This window comes from Lacerta agilis, chromosome 6 (genome assembly GCF_009819535.1).
Source record: "Lacerta agilis isolate rLacAgi1 chromosome 6, rLacAgi1.pri, whole genome shotgun sequence".
In the NCBI taxonomy this organism is placed as follows: domain Eukaryota; kingdom Metazoa; phylum Chordata; class Lepidosauria; order Squamata; family Lacertidae; genus Lacerta; species Lacerta agilis.
The window spans coordinates 54,022,307-54,040,448 of NC_046317.1; the positions used below are offsets into that span (position 1 = coordinate 54,022,307).

Here is an 18,142-nt window from a genome sequence, read left to right on the forward strand (position 1 = left end):
ACCCCCCTTTGCTGCATGACCTGGCAGTTGACATCAGCAGAGATGGATCCACCTCTACCTTTTGTCTTCTACTCTCTCTCCTTAATGGATTCTGCTTCAGAAACAGTTGCCATGTCTGTTCCTCTTGCTTGCAGTATGGGGCAGCTTTACATTATTATCGTTTCCCCCTCCTTCACAATGGTGCCAGAGCTGTTGGTATAAATTGGTAATTCTGGAGAATGAAATGCCTTCTCTTTCTTGCTCTGAGTCCCCCCCCCTCAATCCTTCCTTTTAAAACACTTTTCTAAGTATCTCTTCCACATTATTCTCTCTCTCACTCCTCTACACATGCCCAGCAAAGGGTGTTGAAATTTTGCACCCCTAAAACAATTTTGCACCCAGGGCAACTTAATCTGTGGGGCCCACCAATGCTATGCTACTGTACAAGTGGGGTCCAGCAGCTGGACTTATTCTTTGGAGGGTACGTATCCAACATACAGAGGCCCTGTGCACAAGGTGGAGGTTGGGAAGAAAGATCACGTAGCTCTCTGCTGAATAACCATCTCCATAGCTTTAGCCAAACTAAATTAGATGGTTTGAGGTCCAGGGCCGTCTTAAGGAGATCGGCCGCCCTGGTGCGGCTATCCCTCCGGCGCCCCCGCCATGCTGCCTCTCCGCCGCCTCCCTCCCACGCTTGCCGCCCCTTGGGAGGGGGGGTGGGCGAGCGGGGGATGAGGGGCGTGGCGCTGGAGCGGCGCGGGGCTCTGCGTGCCCTTCCAGCGCTTCCGGGACGGGAGGCGAGGGCGGCCGGCTCGCGCTCCCGCGCTGCGCCGGGCAGCTCGCGCTCCGCAAGCAGCCTGACGGTGCGGCGCGGCTGGCCGGCTTGCGCTCCTGTGCTCTGCCGGGCAGCCAGAGGGCGTGGCGTGGCCGGCCAGCTCCCTTGCTTCGCTGGGCAGTCGGAGGGCGCTGCCGGCAGGCGCTGCCAGCGGGGCTGGAGGGCGGAGGCGCCCTCCAGGCCATTGCACCCTGGTGCGCCGCGCCACCAGCCCCAATGGATGAGACGGGCCTGTTGAGGTCCATGATTGTCTCTCCTGTGTTAAATGACAAAACGCAGCCACTGTTCCCTCACGCGTGGATTTAACTCCCAGGCCTTGCTGTCTTTTGCAAATCAAGTGGTCTCCCTGTAGCTCCTATTGTCCCATCTGAGCAAAACAGACATGCACACATGTGACATATTGAGAAACATGATTTATTTGATATCATTAAAAATGTTTTATGTTTTGTTAAATAAAAAAATAGAAAATATACACATGGTGGAATCAAATAGTGTTCACGTTCTGTTAAATAGACATTGCTCCAAAGTACAGGCTGTGTGTGTGTCTTTTTGAATGGCAAGTTATTTTGCGAACTCATCCACCAACCATCTTCTTTACTGGGATTTTGAAATTGACAGAAAACTCAGAACAACATTTCTCACCCTTAAATTCATTTTCCTCCTTCCTATTGTTGAATTTGGCTAGTGAGATGCAACAAGTTGTTGTAGTGTCATAGTGTTCAACTTGTGTGTGTGTGTGTGTGTTTTTTAATCCCTTCAATTTCAAATTTCTGATCCATTATGGCAGGCATCCCCAAACTCGGTCCTCCAGCTGTTTTGGGACTACAACTCCTATCACCCCTGACCACTGGTCCTGTTAGCTAGGGATGATGGGAGCTGTAGTCCCAAAACAGCTGGAGGACTGAGTTTGGGGATGCCTGCCTTATGGCTTCTCACAAGAGACGAAAAATATCAGTGGGTGCAGCATGTCAACGAAACAAAAGAAATTGGACACTTTGCTTACTCACTCTACTGCAGCTGTTTGGAAGGTGAAGACTCAAAGGGATGTGTCTTCCTTGGAGCAATTTGACAAGTCCTAAATGTTGGTTTGTTGCTAAGAAATCTTGGGAACACGGATGTGCCCAGGTACCGATGCTCACTCAGCCATTGTCCATGGCCATTGTCTAGCTCCAACATGATCATCTTTATGAACCAGCAGTTCAGTTGTAATTGTTCTTGCAAACAGCACCTCCAGGCAATTCCTTCTGGGATATGAACCTGCTAATAACCTTGCATACTCCTGCAGGTGATCACACAGGGGCCTTCAAAGGTATGAACTGGGCAGGAGGTCTCAATGGCACATCACTGTGAAAACATACAGTAGCCTATAAAAAAGGTCTATTTGCTTGTAGGAGGGGAAGTTGTCTGTGGTAGGAAACCACTTCTCCAGGCTACACCATAGAGCTGGTGTCTCCAAGTTTCTGGAACAGCTGCAACGAGAAGTCATTTGTAACCAATCACATGTCTCTGAAGGATCATATAACTCTACAATTCTATGATTCTATGATTTCTAGGCATGGGTTGTTGTTGTTGTTTTGGTCCCACCTCTTTCCCTGCAAAAACTCACTGTTTACCACTGAATCAGAACAAACATCAACCTTCAGAAGACCTGACTGATGTTTGTTCTAGTTCAACAGTATACAGTGGGGTTTTGTTTTTGTTTTTAAATCACAGACCTGTGCCTATAGATCATGGCACAAATGGAAGTGCGGATGAGTCCTATTGTTGGACTCCAGTTCCCATCAGCCCCGGCCACTCAGGGGACAATGGGAGTTGTGTGTTGTACCTGGAAGCCTGCAGGTACAGCTTAAGGGAACCAAACCAGCCAGCTAGAACCATGCTCCCCAGACAGCACATGACACATGGAAAAAATTCTTACCTTGCTCAAAAATGGGATGTTCACCAATGATCCCAGAAATCCAAAGGCAACTGGGAAAAAACTCCTGAGGACAAATAAGTCATTGTTAATAATGGCTGAAAATCAGCAGCTGGAACGAAACCCGAGAGTTAAACTAGATGTGCCAGCAGCAATTCTCTGTGTTGAAAGCAAAGTAGAAAGATGGCTAAGGAGAGCTGACTCCCTCCTTTGTTCATAGCTTCTCTAGCCATGGCTCCTTCCTCCAAGCATCTTTCTCCCTGCTGAACCCTCTAGAGCAGTTTTTGAGGATCATAAAGGATTGTATGGGAGAGGAGAGGGGAAGATCCATTGTGCAAGTGGAAATCCATTGTGTGAATGGAATGGCAGCACAGAATAAACAATGCAAGGAGGGAGATACAGTCCAAAAAAGGAGGTGGTAAGGGAACCCCTGGCTGCTTTAAATTAATTCAGATGTCCAGGAGCTGATGAGCTGCACCCAAGGGTACTAAAGGAGCTAGTGGACATAATCTCAGAGCTTCCGTATATAATATTTGAGAATTCTTGAAGAACAGATGAGGTCCCTGCAAACTGGAGGCGGGCAAATGTTGTCTCCATCTTCTTGTTGTTGGAACTAGTAAGATTGTAGCCCATGAGGCTCCAACTTAGAGCACCAATTTCAGAAACTGTAAACTTGTAGAGTTAGGTCTGGCATCACATGCAACTATCAACAACCCTGGACTTACCCAGACACCTATTCCTACATAGTTTCCCTAGAAAGCTGTGTGGCTTTGGCATGAATAATCACCTGAAGAGGTTAATGAAGCCATAGGTCTCCAGAAGCATGCCTAGGACAGGCCACCGAAGCAGGACGATAAGTATGCCCCCCAAAAAGAAACTGGTTCCCTTAAGCTTCTGCCTCTGGAAGAAGAAACCAAAGGTTCTTCTTAGTCCAATGATAATGGCCAGGCCAGACAGGAACAGGATCTAAAGAAAAGAAGATCAAAACCCATGGATTATTGGAGTGTATTATAGTTAGTAGACACTTTATCAGGGATGGAGAGCCTGCAGCCTTTCAGATGCTGTTGGACTCTGACTCCCACCATCCCTGACTGTTCATCATTGTCAGCCCTAGCTTTGGCTGATGGGAGTTGTAGTCCAACAAAAAGCTTGATTCCTTGCCCCGATTTCCATGTTTATGTATATACTGCTTTTCTTTCCTTTAATCACAAAATACTTTATATAGTGATCATTTATAATTCAGGAGTAGGCAACACAATACCCTCTGGATGTTTTGGACCAAGCCCCACCCCATCCCTCACCACTGGGCATGCTGGTTGCGGCTGATGGCAACTGCAGTGCACAACATTGGCTATCACTGTTATTCTCTCTTAGGGTGGGTGTAAAGGCTGGATCTTTCCTACAGGCTTGATGAACTTTGTATCCCCTTCAGTAATTCTCTCTTGTTTTGTCTTTGGAGGGAAAGGAGAACATTGGTCCTGTTGTCCTGTTGCCTCTCTTTTCTTTGTCTTGCGGGGATCCTTTAGCCAGTGGCATAGTTTAGGGGGCCCCCAAGGGGTGGTTGTCCCAGGCGCAAAATTGTTAGGGGGCACAGAATTTCAACACCCAGTGCTGCCTGAATACAGCTGCGCGCTTCCGTTGCTGGGCTCCATTGAAAACAGCTTATCCCTGCAAACCAGGAAGTGACCTCTCCAGACAGCGCAATGACTCTTGAATGTGCATGCACAGGTGGAATTAACAGCCCCCCAACCACCTTGTGAGGGAAAGAGGGATTGACAGCCAACAGGCCAGCATAAGGTTGCCCTTCTAACCTGGAATGTGGTCGGATGGGCAGCATCTATCAGAACACCTGTTTCACTGATTTTCTATCACATCTTACTGATACAGGAAACCTGGACCAGGGATGACATATCATTAAATGGATACTGCTTGCTTACTACTTACTACCTGCCAACCTAGCAGTTTGAAAGCACATCAGAGTGCAAGTAGATAAATAGGTACCACTCCGGCGGGAAGGTAAACGGCGTTTCCATGCGCTGCTCTGGTTCGCCAGAAGCGGCTTAGTTATGCTGGCCACATGACCCAGAAGCTGTATGCCGGCTCCCTCGGCCAGTAAAGCGAGATGAGCGCTGCAACCCCAGAGTTGTCCGTGACTGGACCTAACGGTCAGGGGTCCCTTTACCCTTTACCTTAGTTTCTTATACTACATAAATTCCCAAGTCACACAGAACAACTTCATACCTCCTTGCTACTTCAAGATGAAAGCCCAGGTGTTACATACAGTACAGTACTCAGTTGCTAGATTCTGCGCTGCCATGATGGATATTCACTGAAGGATGTTTTGCGCCACAAACTAGGCCCAAAATGCAAGACCTGTGCTCCTTCACATGCCGTCCCACATAGTCGCTTTTAACTGTTTGTCCCTGTTTCTGTCTTTTTAAGTATGTATGATATATAATCACCTTTTCATTACCAGTTTTTATTCCTTATCTGTTTTAAGTCTTATGTGTTCAGTTTCCATATGTTTTATCTTATGCTGGTCTGTGACCGAAATAAAGTTTGATACTGATACTGAATGTGCATGTGTACTCTGCCTGTTCCCATCCCTCCTACCCTCCCCCTCCACAACTGTCCCGGGCACTGGCAACCCGTGCTATACCATTGCCTTCAGCCACTTCATTGCTGACACAGGAAGCTGCAGACCAAGGGTATTGTGTTGCTGGAGGAATGTCACCTTCATCAGTTCATGAAGTATCACTCACACCCATACCCTTGCAGCATGTGCTGTATATAGTGGTTGGTACACAATACAAAAGTTTCAATTCTGTAATGGGCTGCCAGTCCTGATCATGCAATAAGAAATGTCTGCTGGATCAGGCCAAAGGCCCATGGAGTCCGGCATCCTGTTCTTACTTTGAACAATCAGTTACCTATAGGAAGCCTGAAAGCAGGATTTGAGCACAACAGCACTCTCCCCTCCCGTGGCTTCCAGTGACTGATACATATGTCTTCTGACAGTGGAGGTGGAACACAGCCACCATGGCTGGTAGTCATTCCTTAAAACCTTAGACTAGACAATTCTGCATGGAAGCAAGTCTCCCGGTTGATGTCAATGGACCTACCTTCCATAACAGTGCCTGTAAACTGGGCTTAGTGACCCTTATGATTCATTAAAGCTTTGAAAGCAAACTGGCCTATATATGTGATGACAAAAACAACATCTGGAAGGAAACATCTGGAGCTTGAGAAAGAAACTTACATTTCCGAAGGCCAGAAGCACCGAATCCATGTACAATAGCACACCGAAAAGGAGGAAAAACACCCCAAAGCCCACAAGTCCCACACCAATCCCTGTAACAGATGAAATGAATGTAATCAAGCACACAACATTCTGAAGATCAGGGGGAGGAAGGCCCTCTTATAACTCAATAGTGGGAAAAGATGTTTCTGGCGTCTGCAGTTTGGGCTCAGAATACCTGTCCTTGCATGGTCCTGCTTTTCTTTTGAGATCTGTATGGGTGGTTGTGCTACAGGGCACACTGCCATGTGAAATATGGTGGGTGGCTGTGCAGGGCAGGGCTTTCTTGGGAGTGTAACAACGAAACTTTCGAGCTCCCACCCATGGGAAGGTAGCTTAGCACTTTCCTTTCCTGCTTTTTAGAAGCTAGCACTTGTTTGGGCAGAACTTCAATTCAGGAATCATTTGTATTCCCCTTAGTCTCACTGGTCATCTATTGCCTGCCTTAACTGGGTAGCCTCTCAACCAGAGAAGGACTCAGTGAGGAAATAACTTTGAATAATCTGCAGAATCAACTCCTAAATGCAGAAGCAATGTCAGCTTTAATGGCAAGGCCTAGGATTGTGGGTATTTGTCCACCTTCAGTTTTGCTCTTTTTTTTTTTTACCTTTCTCTTAAGGATGTCTCTGCATCCACCCACCCCTTGATCCGTTTCTCCACTTCAGGCACAACTCTGTTACTCAGAACTAACAGAATTTTCTCCCAGCAAGCATTGCATGCAGCCCAAATTCACCAGCATGGGCTATAGCCAAAGAACAAGTGAGGTGTCGACAGGTGTTTAACAACAAGGCTAGAGACACTGCCCGTAAATGCCTTAAAAGTGTCTGTCATAGTCAAATGACAGTGTTGGACAGCTGTGTTAGTTTTCCTGCTCTTCATTACCATGTGCTGTGTTCCTTTGCAGGATGATAGTTGGCAGCCTTGGAAAGATCCCTCTGGGTGATACATTGGCAGACAGCAAACAGGTCCCTCACACAAACTCTGCTGGTGATCTGCAACTCGCTGTCCCATCACAGTCTAGCTGAGAGATGGGAAACCTCCTTCAACCCAAGGACTGCATTCCCTTCTGTGACTGCATTCCCTTCTGTTGTCAGTGGTGAATGGGGCCAAAGGCAAAGGTGGGCAGAGCAATAAATCTAAAATTTGTGGGAAATTGCAGCCTGGATAGCTCTGTTGGCTAGAGCATGGTGATGATTATGCCAAGGTTGCAGGTTTAATCCTTGTATGCGGCAGCTGCATATTCCTGCATTGCAGGGGATTGGACTAGATGATTCTTAGGGACCCTTCCAACTCTAAGGTTCTAAAATTCTATGATTCTATGATAACTATGCATGAATTCTAGTCCGTGCATGAAAAGGGTTGGAACCAGAGAGGTCTGTTTCTAAACTCAGCTAAGTCATACCCCCTTACCTCCGTAAAAGGAGGAATTGAAGCTGCCTGTGTTTCCCCCCTGTTGCTGCTTGGATATGATAGCACAGTCAGTAGAGCATGCGATCCTTACTATCCGGGCCATGGGTTCGAGCCCCACATGAGGTGAAAGGTTCCTGCATTGCAGGGGGTTGGACTAGATGACCCTTGTGGTCCATTGCAACTCTATGATTCTGTGAAATGCATGAATCTGACCTTTGGAACGTTTTGTAAGTAAAGAATTTTAAACTTCCTTAACATTTTGTGTGGCCTGTTCATCGCAAGAGGGATGGAAAGAAAGGAGTGCTGTTTGCAAGCAGACTAAAAGGGTCTAACAACCTATATTCCTAAAGCTATACTTCTGCTTGACTTTGGTGAGTTTAAACTCTGCTAGTGGGGGCTCTCTCTTGCTGGAGAAAGTTTAGCCTTGCATTTTAAATGTATTTGAGTCGATTCTTTTGTTATTTACTCCATACACATGGGACACAGGGATTCTATTTTCCTCCCACAGATTGTACTTTTGTTAAAGATTATACTGAAACTCTTGTGCCCTGGGAACAGAGGCAAAGATATTAATTTACTTCCTTTTCCAACAGCACATTCTCTGGTCTTTTTAAAAACCAAACCAAAGAAAGTGCCCGTGAAACAGTCAACAGAGTAACACTTGAACTAGAGAGCCAGTGTGGTGCAGTAGTTAGAGCACTGGACTATAAGACCAGGGAGGTGCAGGTTCAAATCCCCACTTGGTCACAAAGCTTGCTGGGCGACTCATTCACAGTCCACCTGATCTACAGTACCTCACAGGTTTGTTATTAAAATGAGGGGAGGGAGAACATTATGTTTGCTGCCTTGAACTTGCTGGTGAAAAGGCAAGTATTAAAGTAAAGAAATAAATAAGAGAGGTCAGGGTGACATTCTCTAAGCTGAGCTGGCAAAAGGAAGCCTTGATTAGACCCAATCATTCTATCTTAGCTAACCTGATTACTCTGGTATAAGAAGAAGTAACTTCTTCCTTTCAGGCTGTTAAGATATGCTCATACTTACTCTGGATTTCTGTGATCTCTATCATCTTCGCTGCTGTAGGCCTCGAAGGGCTCTGGATGTTCAGGTGCAGATGCAAATGTCACGGAAAGGGGGGGGGGGTGAGGTGCAGGAGGATGCTGTCACTTCCACATATTCCGCAGCCAGTGAACCTTGGAAAGGCCTTTAGCCCTTCCTGCGTCACCTTGCAAATCATTAACCTCCCAGCAGTGAAGACACCTCTTAAAGTTCACCGGGCTGTCACTCTAGAGTTTCCAAGCAGGTGGGGTGGGGAAGCGCCATCACAAACGCTCTCTTGGGCTTGCGAGGGGAAGCTAATGGCAGGTCTCTCTGAGGCTTGAATTATGGCAAAAACTGCTAGCAAAAATGAATGAAGGGAAGAAAGCCACACAAATTATGACATTGTTCATGTGTTTGTTTGGTCCCAAATGCCATACATAGCTAATCGAAGGGCTTTCACCTTGACCCATTGTCAGGCCCTCCCTTCAGCAGTTCAGGAAGGCCGTTATAGGAAGGTACCATATGAGGAGAGGAAATGCCCATGTGGCTCTGGGCAGCAGGAAACAACGGAGCATGCCCTTCTTTCTTGCCAGTATTACATAGACATTCGAGCTAGGTTTATCCAGCCCATCCTATGTACCGGTAAGTCCCTGGGTGTTCAGAACAACACTACAGTACATCTCTCTGTTACTACAGAACGAAAGCCCAGAAGTCACATATTTAGTCGCCAGATTTTGCGCTGCCATGATAGCTATTCGTCGAAGGATGGTCTATGCTACAAATCAGTCCTAAATAGAAGGCCCATATTGTTAGATCCACACATCTGAAGCCCCACCCCATACAGTTGTTCTTTTTTTAACTGACCTCCTTTAAATTTTCCTTATTGGTTTTATTCATCCATTACCTATGCTTAATCAAGTATTATGTATGTTTTAATCTACGTTTGGTTCTTGTTCCCAATTAATTTAATAATTATCCGCTTAGAGATATTGTTATGCTATTTATTTAGATGTTTTGCTTATGCTGGTCTGTGACTGTAATAAAGTAAATTTATTCATGTGTTTGGCTTCTAGAAGTTAATGCACAGTAGCCTTGAGGGCTGTTTTCCATTCCACATTCCCTATTTGCAATCGGGAAGTACATGACGAGGAGGGGGCACCTGCTTTCACATGAACCTGCCCATCAATTACAGTCATGGGCAGATGCACCTCTCTGCTAACAAGGGAGATTAGTTTGCTGGCTGTTTTTCCCATGATGACTTGAAAAATCCTGAGCATCTTAACAGACCACTTAATGGTTTTTCTGCCAGTTGTAGCCATTGCAACTCCATAGAATACAATAACATACAATGTTAGAATTAAAAGAAGCAACGAAAATACAATTAATAATCAACATGAATATTTTATGCAATGGATGTGCTGTCTTCCATCTTCAACCACAAATCCACAGATTGAGAGACTCTTGATCTCAGGGTTGTGGGTTCAAGCCCCACGATGGGCAAAAGATTCTTGCATTGCAGGGTTGGACGATGATCCTAGTGGTCTCTTCCAACTCTACAGTCCTGCGATTCCAAGATGATGTGGACCATCTGAATGACTCTTATGGGCTACTGGTGGTCCATGGGCCAGTTTGGGAATCCCTAGCTTAGAGGGCAGGGTGGAAAGATGTGAAGGCCAAAAAAAGAACCTGGAAGGTTTATCAGCTAGATATAGGGTCCAGCCATTGGACCATTGGCGTATTACATAGCATCTTGCCAGCTACTTTGTTTCATACAAACATCTTCTATTAGCTAATAATAATAATAATAATAATAATAATAATAATAATAATAATAAATCTGACGCAGGCTTGGAGCATTTCCATTTCTACTGCATAGAAAAGAGAATGCATGTCCCATTCTCATGCAAGCAGCGAGCAAAGAAATACCATAATAAAAAGCTAATTAACTGGCCAGGGACAGCTGTATTATCTATATCTGCGTCACTAAGGCACAAGATCTATATGTCCTCTTTTGGTGCTTGACAAATAGCTAAGGACACGAGAAGAGAATCCATTTCCAATAAGTGAATCATTCAGCACATTTTGAAATAGGAAATGTATTTTCATGCTCATGTTATAACCCAACTATCCTGACTGCTTCTATTGAAATTCTTGCAATCATATTATAAGTTTTTTCTCTCAAACGTTTGGCAAAAATGGAACCATTGTACAAATAATTATTGTGATGCACTACCTTGCCCATTAATATAACATCTAAGTTTCCTTTCTCTGAGTGCAATCCTCTCCCACCCACCCCCTTACCTGGAATGAACTGCTATTTAATTCGGTGGAATTTAGTTCTGAGAAGATCTGTATAGAGTTGTGCTGAACCTCTGTAATCCTGCACAGACTTACATGGGAGTAAGTCCCATTGTACTCGGTGGGATTCTCTTCCTAATAGACGTGCACAGAATCGCAGGGCCATCAATTGGTCTGATGCACAAGGCTGGTGGTGAAGAGCATTTAGTATTGAGATACTCATTGTCAGAAACTAATCCAGACTTCCTCAACCTCGGCCCTCCAGACGTTTTTGGCCTACAACTCCCATGACCCCTACCTAGCAGGACCAGTGGTCAGAGATGACGGGAATTGTAGTCTCAAAACATCTGGAGGGCCGAGGTTGAGGAAGCCTGAATTAATCTTACCAGCAGGCCACTGCTTTGTCATTCCTACTTTCATTTCCCAACTCTTTGACATGCACGCTGAGAAGAATGGGAGAAGCACACCGTCCATTTACAAACCATCAATTTTTATTTATTTGCTTTATACAAACTTGCAAGGTACAAATGCATTTATTTGTTTTGTTTTGTTTTCCTTGTGTGAGATTTTGACCTTTTTAAGTAGCTACATCTAGAACAAATGCTGCTGGGAGGGGAATATTAAGCAAGCTGCTGCAGATTTAATTACTGGAAAGATTATTCCATGGTTTGGTGTGAAGACCCCAAGCCACTGACATACTGTTTTTTTTAAAAATCACAGACTGCTAATTTTTAAAATTGTCATCATCTAAGGTCACTTTTATACAAAAGAAAGACATCAACATCACATTGCTTTTTCGATAGTTTTTTAAACCTAACACAAGCAAATAAAAATAAAAATTGCTCCAAATAATGTGCATAAATAATGTAGTTCCTCTTGGTTACAGGTGCTGCTGGCATATGAAAGTGTTATTAGAAGTGAAGGGAAAACACTTAAAATAAAACCATTTAAAAACATGTTCCACAATACTGTAAAACTGTGATGCGAAACGCATTCTGTTGAGAGCTCACAGCTTGTAACCTCAAAACACTTAAAGTGACATGAGCAATAATTGGTCACAGACTCCACCTAGCTATTAACTGAGCAGAGGGCTGGTGAGGGGTAATGGAGAACATTCCTTGACATCCTTCGTGCCATCTTTAAAGCATTTCTCAATTGCAAGAAAAGAAGGGGGAAGGGTAATTGGACCTAGGACCCGAAACTTCCTTGACAGAAAAATAGGCAAGAGGCTGCAAAAAGTGGCACAGCCCTTGCTTCATTCCTTTCTTATGTGAACACTGGTTGAATGGTTTCACTGACACCTGTACCCTTTTGAGGTGACCTCCACATCTCTCAAACAGATGCACAGGTAGAACCACTACCTCAAGAGGTGGAATAAGGAGGCCTACTCTGATTTCAAGGGAAGGTCAATCCCAAGCCAACAAGCTTTCAAGAGGCTAATTTAGGCCTCTCTTCGACTCTTCCTTATCTAATGAGCTGCCACCATTTAGAAAATGTCAAGGATGCCTTCACAACAAGGGAAAATGCAGGTCACACCTGAAGGATGTGTCTCTCCCCAACAATATTAAGGGGAATGGTAGTAGGGAAGGGTAGTAGCTGGGAGAGTGATCATGATGGAGAGAGACAGGATGAAATCCAGCTGCTTTGCCACACAAAAACACATTCACGTGAACAAAAAGTATAAAAGAAGAAGTAGCATTGACACAAAGTAGGGGGGAAAGCCACCTATATTGCAAGAATCCCCATGGGATAGCTGCGTACCAGCAAGACAATCTTTGCGGTCCCTGATATGCTACAGTCCTACTCATCTTCCTATAATGTACCTCCTGGGCCAGAGCCTCAATGGGCTTAAGTCAACTTAGCTTTGCTAGTTACAAATGAGCCATTGCTAGACGGCATCAGCTGAGGACTGGTCCCTGACATACAAAAGCAACTGCCGTACCCAACAAACAAGGAAATAAATGCATCAATCCTCTAAATTGACAGCTTACATTTATTTTTAAATAAATTTGCTTTCAATAAAAGCAGAAAATATATATATTTATTTAAATATGTCTTCTTTTATTTTTTTATTTTCTTAATTATTCTGTTAAAACTGCCCAAAGTTACTCCATTTCAGTAACTCAGTGACAGGGCTGGCTTCAGTGGCCCTGTGCACTGAGAGAGAACATAAGCTTGAAACAAAACAGTTTAGTGAGAAGAGGAAAAAAACAACAAAGATATAGATATTTAGCACACATCACTGTATAATTTCCATAAAACATATATTAAGGCATGTAGAGGATAATGAAGGAACCGTTTTTAATGAGCTAACATGGGTGCTACTGCAGGAGCAGAACCAATAATTTTTAACATCATCATCCTGGAATGTCACACGTATTGTTGAAGGAGAAAGAAAGGAACAAAAACTCTGATTCCCTGGAGTGTTCTACATATTGCCAAAAGGATCATTTAAATAACAAAACAGACTTCATCATTTCATTGGACAGGGAGGTGGAAAACATTTCTGATTTAAGGACAGCCTGCCAAGAGTTTTCCACTGTGTTATATGAGAAAGATCTTGTTATTTGCCAACAACTTATCTTTCTGGTCAATATCAGTTGAGGTGGATTCTCAGAAGCGTCAAGGAGGAAGCTTACCCCAAGGTGGAAGATTACGAGGTGAGAGCTTGTTAAAATGAACTTGGGAAATGGATGCTAATAAAATTCACAGTGCAATTCTATCTATGTATAAAGGTAAAGGGACCATTAGGTCCAGTCGTGTCCGACTCTGGGGTTGCGGTGCTCATCTCATGTTACTGGCCGAGGGAGCCGGCGTACAGCTTCCGGGTCATGTGGCTAAACCGCTTCTGGCGAACCAGAGCAGCGCGTGGAAATGCCGTTTACCTTCCTGCTGGAGCAGTACCTATTTATCTACTTGCACCTTATCGTGATTTCAAACTGCTAGCTGGGCAGGAGCTGGGACCGAGCAACAGGAGCTCACCCCGTTTCAGGGATTCAAACCGCCGACCTGATCAGCAAGCCCTAGGCTCAGTGGTTTAACCCACAGTGCCACACACATCCCAAATTATTTTGGGAAATGCCACTATGTATACTCAGAAGCAATCCCTCACTGGGGTGGGAGGACAATTTCTGTAACTCTCTCTTTTCATTTCATGAACAGGGCTCCTATCTCCTGGATCTGTGGTCATTCAGTGTTGTTGGACTACAACTTCCCCGACCACTGGCCATGCTGTCTGGGGTCAAAAGGAGTTGGGAGTTTAACAGCATCTAGAGTCTCCCTCTCCCCAATCCCTGCCTCAGGGCCAAACTTTACTTGATGGTGGTAGGCCTGTTTCTTGAAATTTAGGACTGCCCAATCGTGTAAACACAGATTCCAATTTAGCGCACTAAATAGTGCTCATGGTGTGGAAAACCGAATACTCTGCTCCACTTCAGTTTCTCTTCCCTACAGTCTGCCTCCCAGCATCACTTTTCTTCTCACTAGAAATATGTCAGCCCAGTAGAGGAAAAAGGGCTATGGGGAAGGTCTGGGAAGAGCTCTCAGCTCCTCTCACCTGTGCAAGACTTTTAAAACTGGGACTTCTTACTCAGCCAGGTTTTATATGAGATTAAGGCAGACCCACATTATTAGAGATGGGCCTGTCACTTTCACATTTAGTTTAGTTCTGTACACTGACCTGTCATTTGCTGATTTAACCACATACATTGGATACTGAACTTACTCCTAATTGACCCAAGGTAAGGAAAGAACGAAACTGCAAAGTAGAGCTTCTTAGTATCTAGAACATTGTACTGGGAAGAAAGTTCAAAACCATCCTTTTCTGTCAAGCCAACCTTTTCATACAACTACAACACAGCAAAGAGCCTCACTTAAATAAGATTATTTGAGACAGTATTCAGATTATGGTGGATAACACAGGTAGGGCTTAGTAAAATTCAGAGACTCTACTTCTCTCTCTCTCTCTCTCTGGTCAAATCATTCTCCTTGCCCCCAAACCTTCTAGAAACAATATCTAAGAGCACCATGACCTAAGGGGTGGGAGCCCACCTTGTAGCTTGAACATTATCTTAGAAAACTAACTCATGTTCAGCCTCCATCAGTCTTGATTATATGGTTTCAGAATGGCAGATTTTAGAAGCCACAGCAGTATTGCTCCAATAAATATGGAAAAAGATGCACATTTGACTAAAACTCATAAATACATTTATGGACATGCTTATGTTAAAGCCAGGCCCAGAATGAAGTTGCTATTTTTTGTGTGTGAATGTGTAAGCATTTCAAAACAACCAAATTGCCACCTAGAAGTTGAATCTCAATCTAAAGTGTCAACCCTTCAAGGAAACAATCAAACAAAACATTGAATGAATGGGAATCCAGCTTTTTAAAAACAAAAACAAAATAACCAAGACCCCATCTGAAAATCCAGCTCAAGGGAATTAAAAAGAAGAAGAAAAGCCAGCTGCATTTTTGTGTTCTAAGCTAGAGTTAGAACAATCTGAGTTTCTTTCAGAAAGATTTGAGACAGAATGAAGGAACCAGTTTGGGAAGACTTTGTCCAGCTTGACCTTATTTTTGGTATGAAGCAATTTCATGTGCCTCATGATGGCCCAACAATATTTTGAGTGTAAAAACTTTGGCCCACAGGGTCCAAGTAGAAGTAAAATTCTTTCCAAAAGGTGTGGTGTGAGGCAGTCCATGCTTTAATGTTACATCTCTCTGGGTTTGCTGTGTAATGCCCTATCCACGCCTGAGTGCTATGCTGCAGAACTGCAAAGCCCTTATTGCAAGTTGGTGCCAGCTTTAATGCAGAGCTTGACTACTGTTAAAAAGGTCTAGGTTGTGTGGTGAAATATATGTCCAGCCCAAGAATCACTAGAGAAGAAAGCATCCTCCAAGAGCATGGAAGTTGACTACCACGGCCCTAAATGATATTCAGATAAGCCTTACCAGGTATAAGTCCCCTTTCAGAAGACAACTGCAGAGCAAAAGAAGGTCCCATTTAGACCCTCGTTCTGGTAAGTTTCCTGGCTAGGTATGAATCAGCACTGTTTGAATACATTTCAAGGGAGGTTTGGTTGGCATTTATTGAGGTCTGCCAAGTCCTCTCTCTTTGCCTGCACCTCTGGCCAATCTTTATTCTGAGTTGGTTCTGCTCTCAAACTATTGAGAAACCAATGAGAGCTCATTTGAGGTGGTCTGAGCTTGGAGCAGGTGCATCACTAGTCCTATGCTCTTAATATATGAGCTCAATTGCTCTGAAAGGTCATGGCAATGATTACTGCACCCTTCAGAGAGGAGATTGATGAAGGTTGCAGGCGTGTGTGTTTGAGAGAGAACTCTACTTTCAAATCACCTACAAGCAGTGCTTTTTTCTGGAGGGATGCAGGGGGACGGATACCCCTAAACAATGAGTTTGGCCTCATTGAGGGGCAGTATTTCAATATGAGTAGGAAAATGAGAGTACCCCTAAACATTTTCCTTAGGAAAAAAGCACTGCCTACTAGCTGTTGTGGTGGGGAATAAAGCAAGAGGATACATGATGAACATCAGGGGTCTTGCTTCAGCCCCCCCTCCTCCAGTAGCCAAGAGAGTTTTGCTTCACACATTCCATGGAGGCTGATTCATGGCCCATCCAGTCTAGTTCAGATCCATATTCCATCTAGTCCCCTATCCAGTTTTCATCAGATCAGCAGTACCTGCTGCTTCACGGGATGGTGCAAGCAACAAGTGCTTGGTGAACACAGTGATCTATCCAGCGCACAGTTTTCATCCTATTACTTGAAGCCCTGGAGATGCCAGGAGGAAAATGCTCAGTGGCACTCTCCTGAGTTGGCTGTGATGTGAGAAGAAATGTCACCCACCCAGTTTTGTTTTTTCTTCCCCTACAGATAAAAGATATAACCTCTCTGGGTTGCAGAAAGCATTAAAGCTTCACCTAGTGGCAAATCACAGCCAACTAAGCTTTTCTAACCTCTTCTCCCCCCCCATTATATCTTCTGCCCGCACCCCTAAAACACGTCCACATACATTGCCCGCACCTTCCATTCCATCCACCCAACCCCTAAGCTTGGGAAAGAAGAAAATGCCGGCCTATCCCAGCCACAGCAACATCCTCGCAACCCTAGCAAGATTCCAAAGCCACTTTGGGTCCCCACACGGTCAGCCTTCTGTCTTCTGCCACATCCACAAAGTTCTGTCCATCCACTCATGCTTCCTTGCTGTCTTTCCTTTTCCTGTGAAAGGCTGTGAGCATAAGCAGGGAAGCGTGGCCGTGCACGGGTTGCTTAGCTCCACAGGCGAAAGATGCTAAAAGCCATTCTGGTTGGCAGAGGAGAGACCAACGGGCTGTGTGTGTGTGTGTGTGTGTGTGTGTAAGGGGGGTGAGGGGGGAAGGAGGAGGAGAAGAAACATCTAGTGCTCACTTCAGTAGAGGGTAATGAATTCCCTGGCTGCAGATACAAAGTCATTCTTCACACAACCTTCCTTCCCTGCTGCCCACACTTGCAGGCTATAGAGCTCCAGGAGATGAGCTACATCACCTCCCCCTCTTGTTGCCAGCATCCCTTTTCTGGCTCAGTGCTGCCGCTTTGCTGAGACACAGCTGTTCTTTTGCTGCTGGTCCTTAGCCTTGGGAGTCTGCTGCACCTGAAACAGAGGACCTGTCCGGCAAGAATGGAAACCGTGGGCAGTTGGTATAGGCCATAGCAGCAGCAGCAGCAGCGGGGCAGGAGGAAATGGGACAAAGGCAAGTGCCATCCCTGCTCTCCCTTGATGGCAGCTTTTCTTTCCCGAAAAGTTTCCGCAGCTCGACTGAAGGAGAAGGGTGTGCCGAGAGAACCCTAACAATGACCACACGCGTTGTTCAGCGGTTGGGGTGCAGACGCTGTGGGTTAAAATGTGGCTCCGTGGAACTTCACAGCATTCACAGCAGCCAGGGCCTGTGCTGGAGGAAGAGGAGAGAAGAGGAGGAGAGAGTCAGTGACAGTTGTTGAAACCTAAACTTGTGGGCCTGTTGCACAGGCCTTTGACATTTCCCTCACAGCAGGCTTGAGGGATATGCAGAGGCTGTGAATTTGCTAGACGTGCCTTGAAGGAATGTCATAGAGAGAGGTTTCATTGACATTACCAGCTTTATCTTTCTGCCCAGGGAGCTCTCTCAAAGCCTTTAAGGTCTTCACCAAGAAAGGTTGTGTCAACACATGTCAGTCAGAGTTGTAGCCCATAGTTCAGCAGGACACTCTAAAGTAGCCTTTCCCAACCTGGTTTCCTCAAGATGTTTTGGACTACAGCTCCCATCAGCCTCAGTCAGCACAGCCAATCTGGAGAGCATCAAGTTGAGGAATACCACTGTAAGAATTCTTGGTCT

The 18,142-nt window shown here is 45.0% G+C and overlaps 2 protein-coding genes across 25 annotated transcripts in view; both read right to left on the reverse strand.

Moving 5' to 3' along the window:
• Positions 1-1,748: 1,748 nt before the first annotated feature.
• Positions 1,749-8,676, reverse strand: GOLT1A (golgi transport 1A). Its single transcript, XM_033152743.1, has 5 exons — positions 8,479-8,676; positions 5,989-6,080; positions 3,517-3,695; positions 2,733-2,796; positions 1,749-2,283 (listed from the first exon to the last, which is right to left on the reverse strand). The coding sequence occupies exons 1-5, from the start codon at positions 8,501-8,503 to the stop codon at positions 2,245-2,247; spliced, it is 399 nt and encodes a 132-aa protein (XP_033008634.1). The 5' UTR covers positions 8,504-8,676; the 3' UTR covers positions 1,749-2,244.
• Positions 8,677-16,636: 7,960 nt separating this feature from the next.
• Positions 16,637-18,142, reverse strand: part of PLEKHA6 (pleckstrin homology domain containing A6) — a 198,971-nt gene continuing 197,465 nt past the window's right edge. For all 24 annotated transcript variants that reach the window (XM_033152754.1, XM_033152748.1, XM_033152747.1 and 21 more), the window contains one exon: positions 16,637-17,719. The gene's annotated coding sequence lies outside the window, so the exon portion shown is untranslated. The remainder of the gene's footprint in view (positions 17,720-18,142) is intronic.

Excerpts from the sequence above, each read along its gene's own strand:
- GOLT1A (XM_033152743.1), bottom strand. The coding sequence starts at position 8,503 with ATGATAGAGATCACAGAAATCCAGA. Across the intron at positions 2,797-3,516 it reads GGCTTCATTAACCTCTTCAG|GAGTTTTTTCCCAGTTGCCT; the intron begins GTGATTATTCAT and ends ATTTGTCCTCAG. Across the intron at positions 2,284-2,732 it reads ACATCCCATTTTTGAGCAAG|CTGTTCCAGAAACTTGGAGA; the intron begins GTAAGAATTTTT and ends TTCTCGTTGCAG.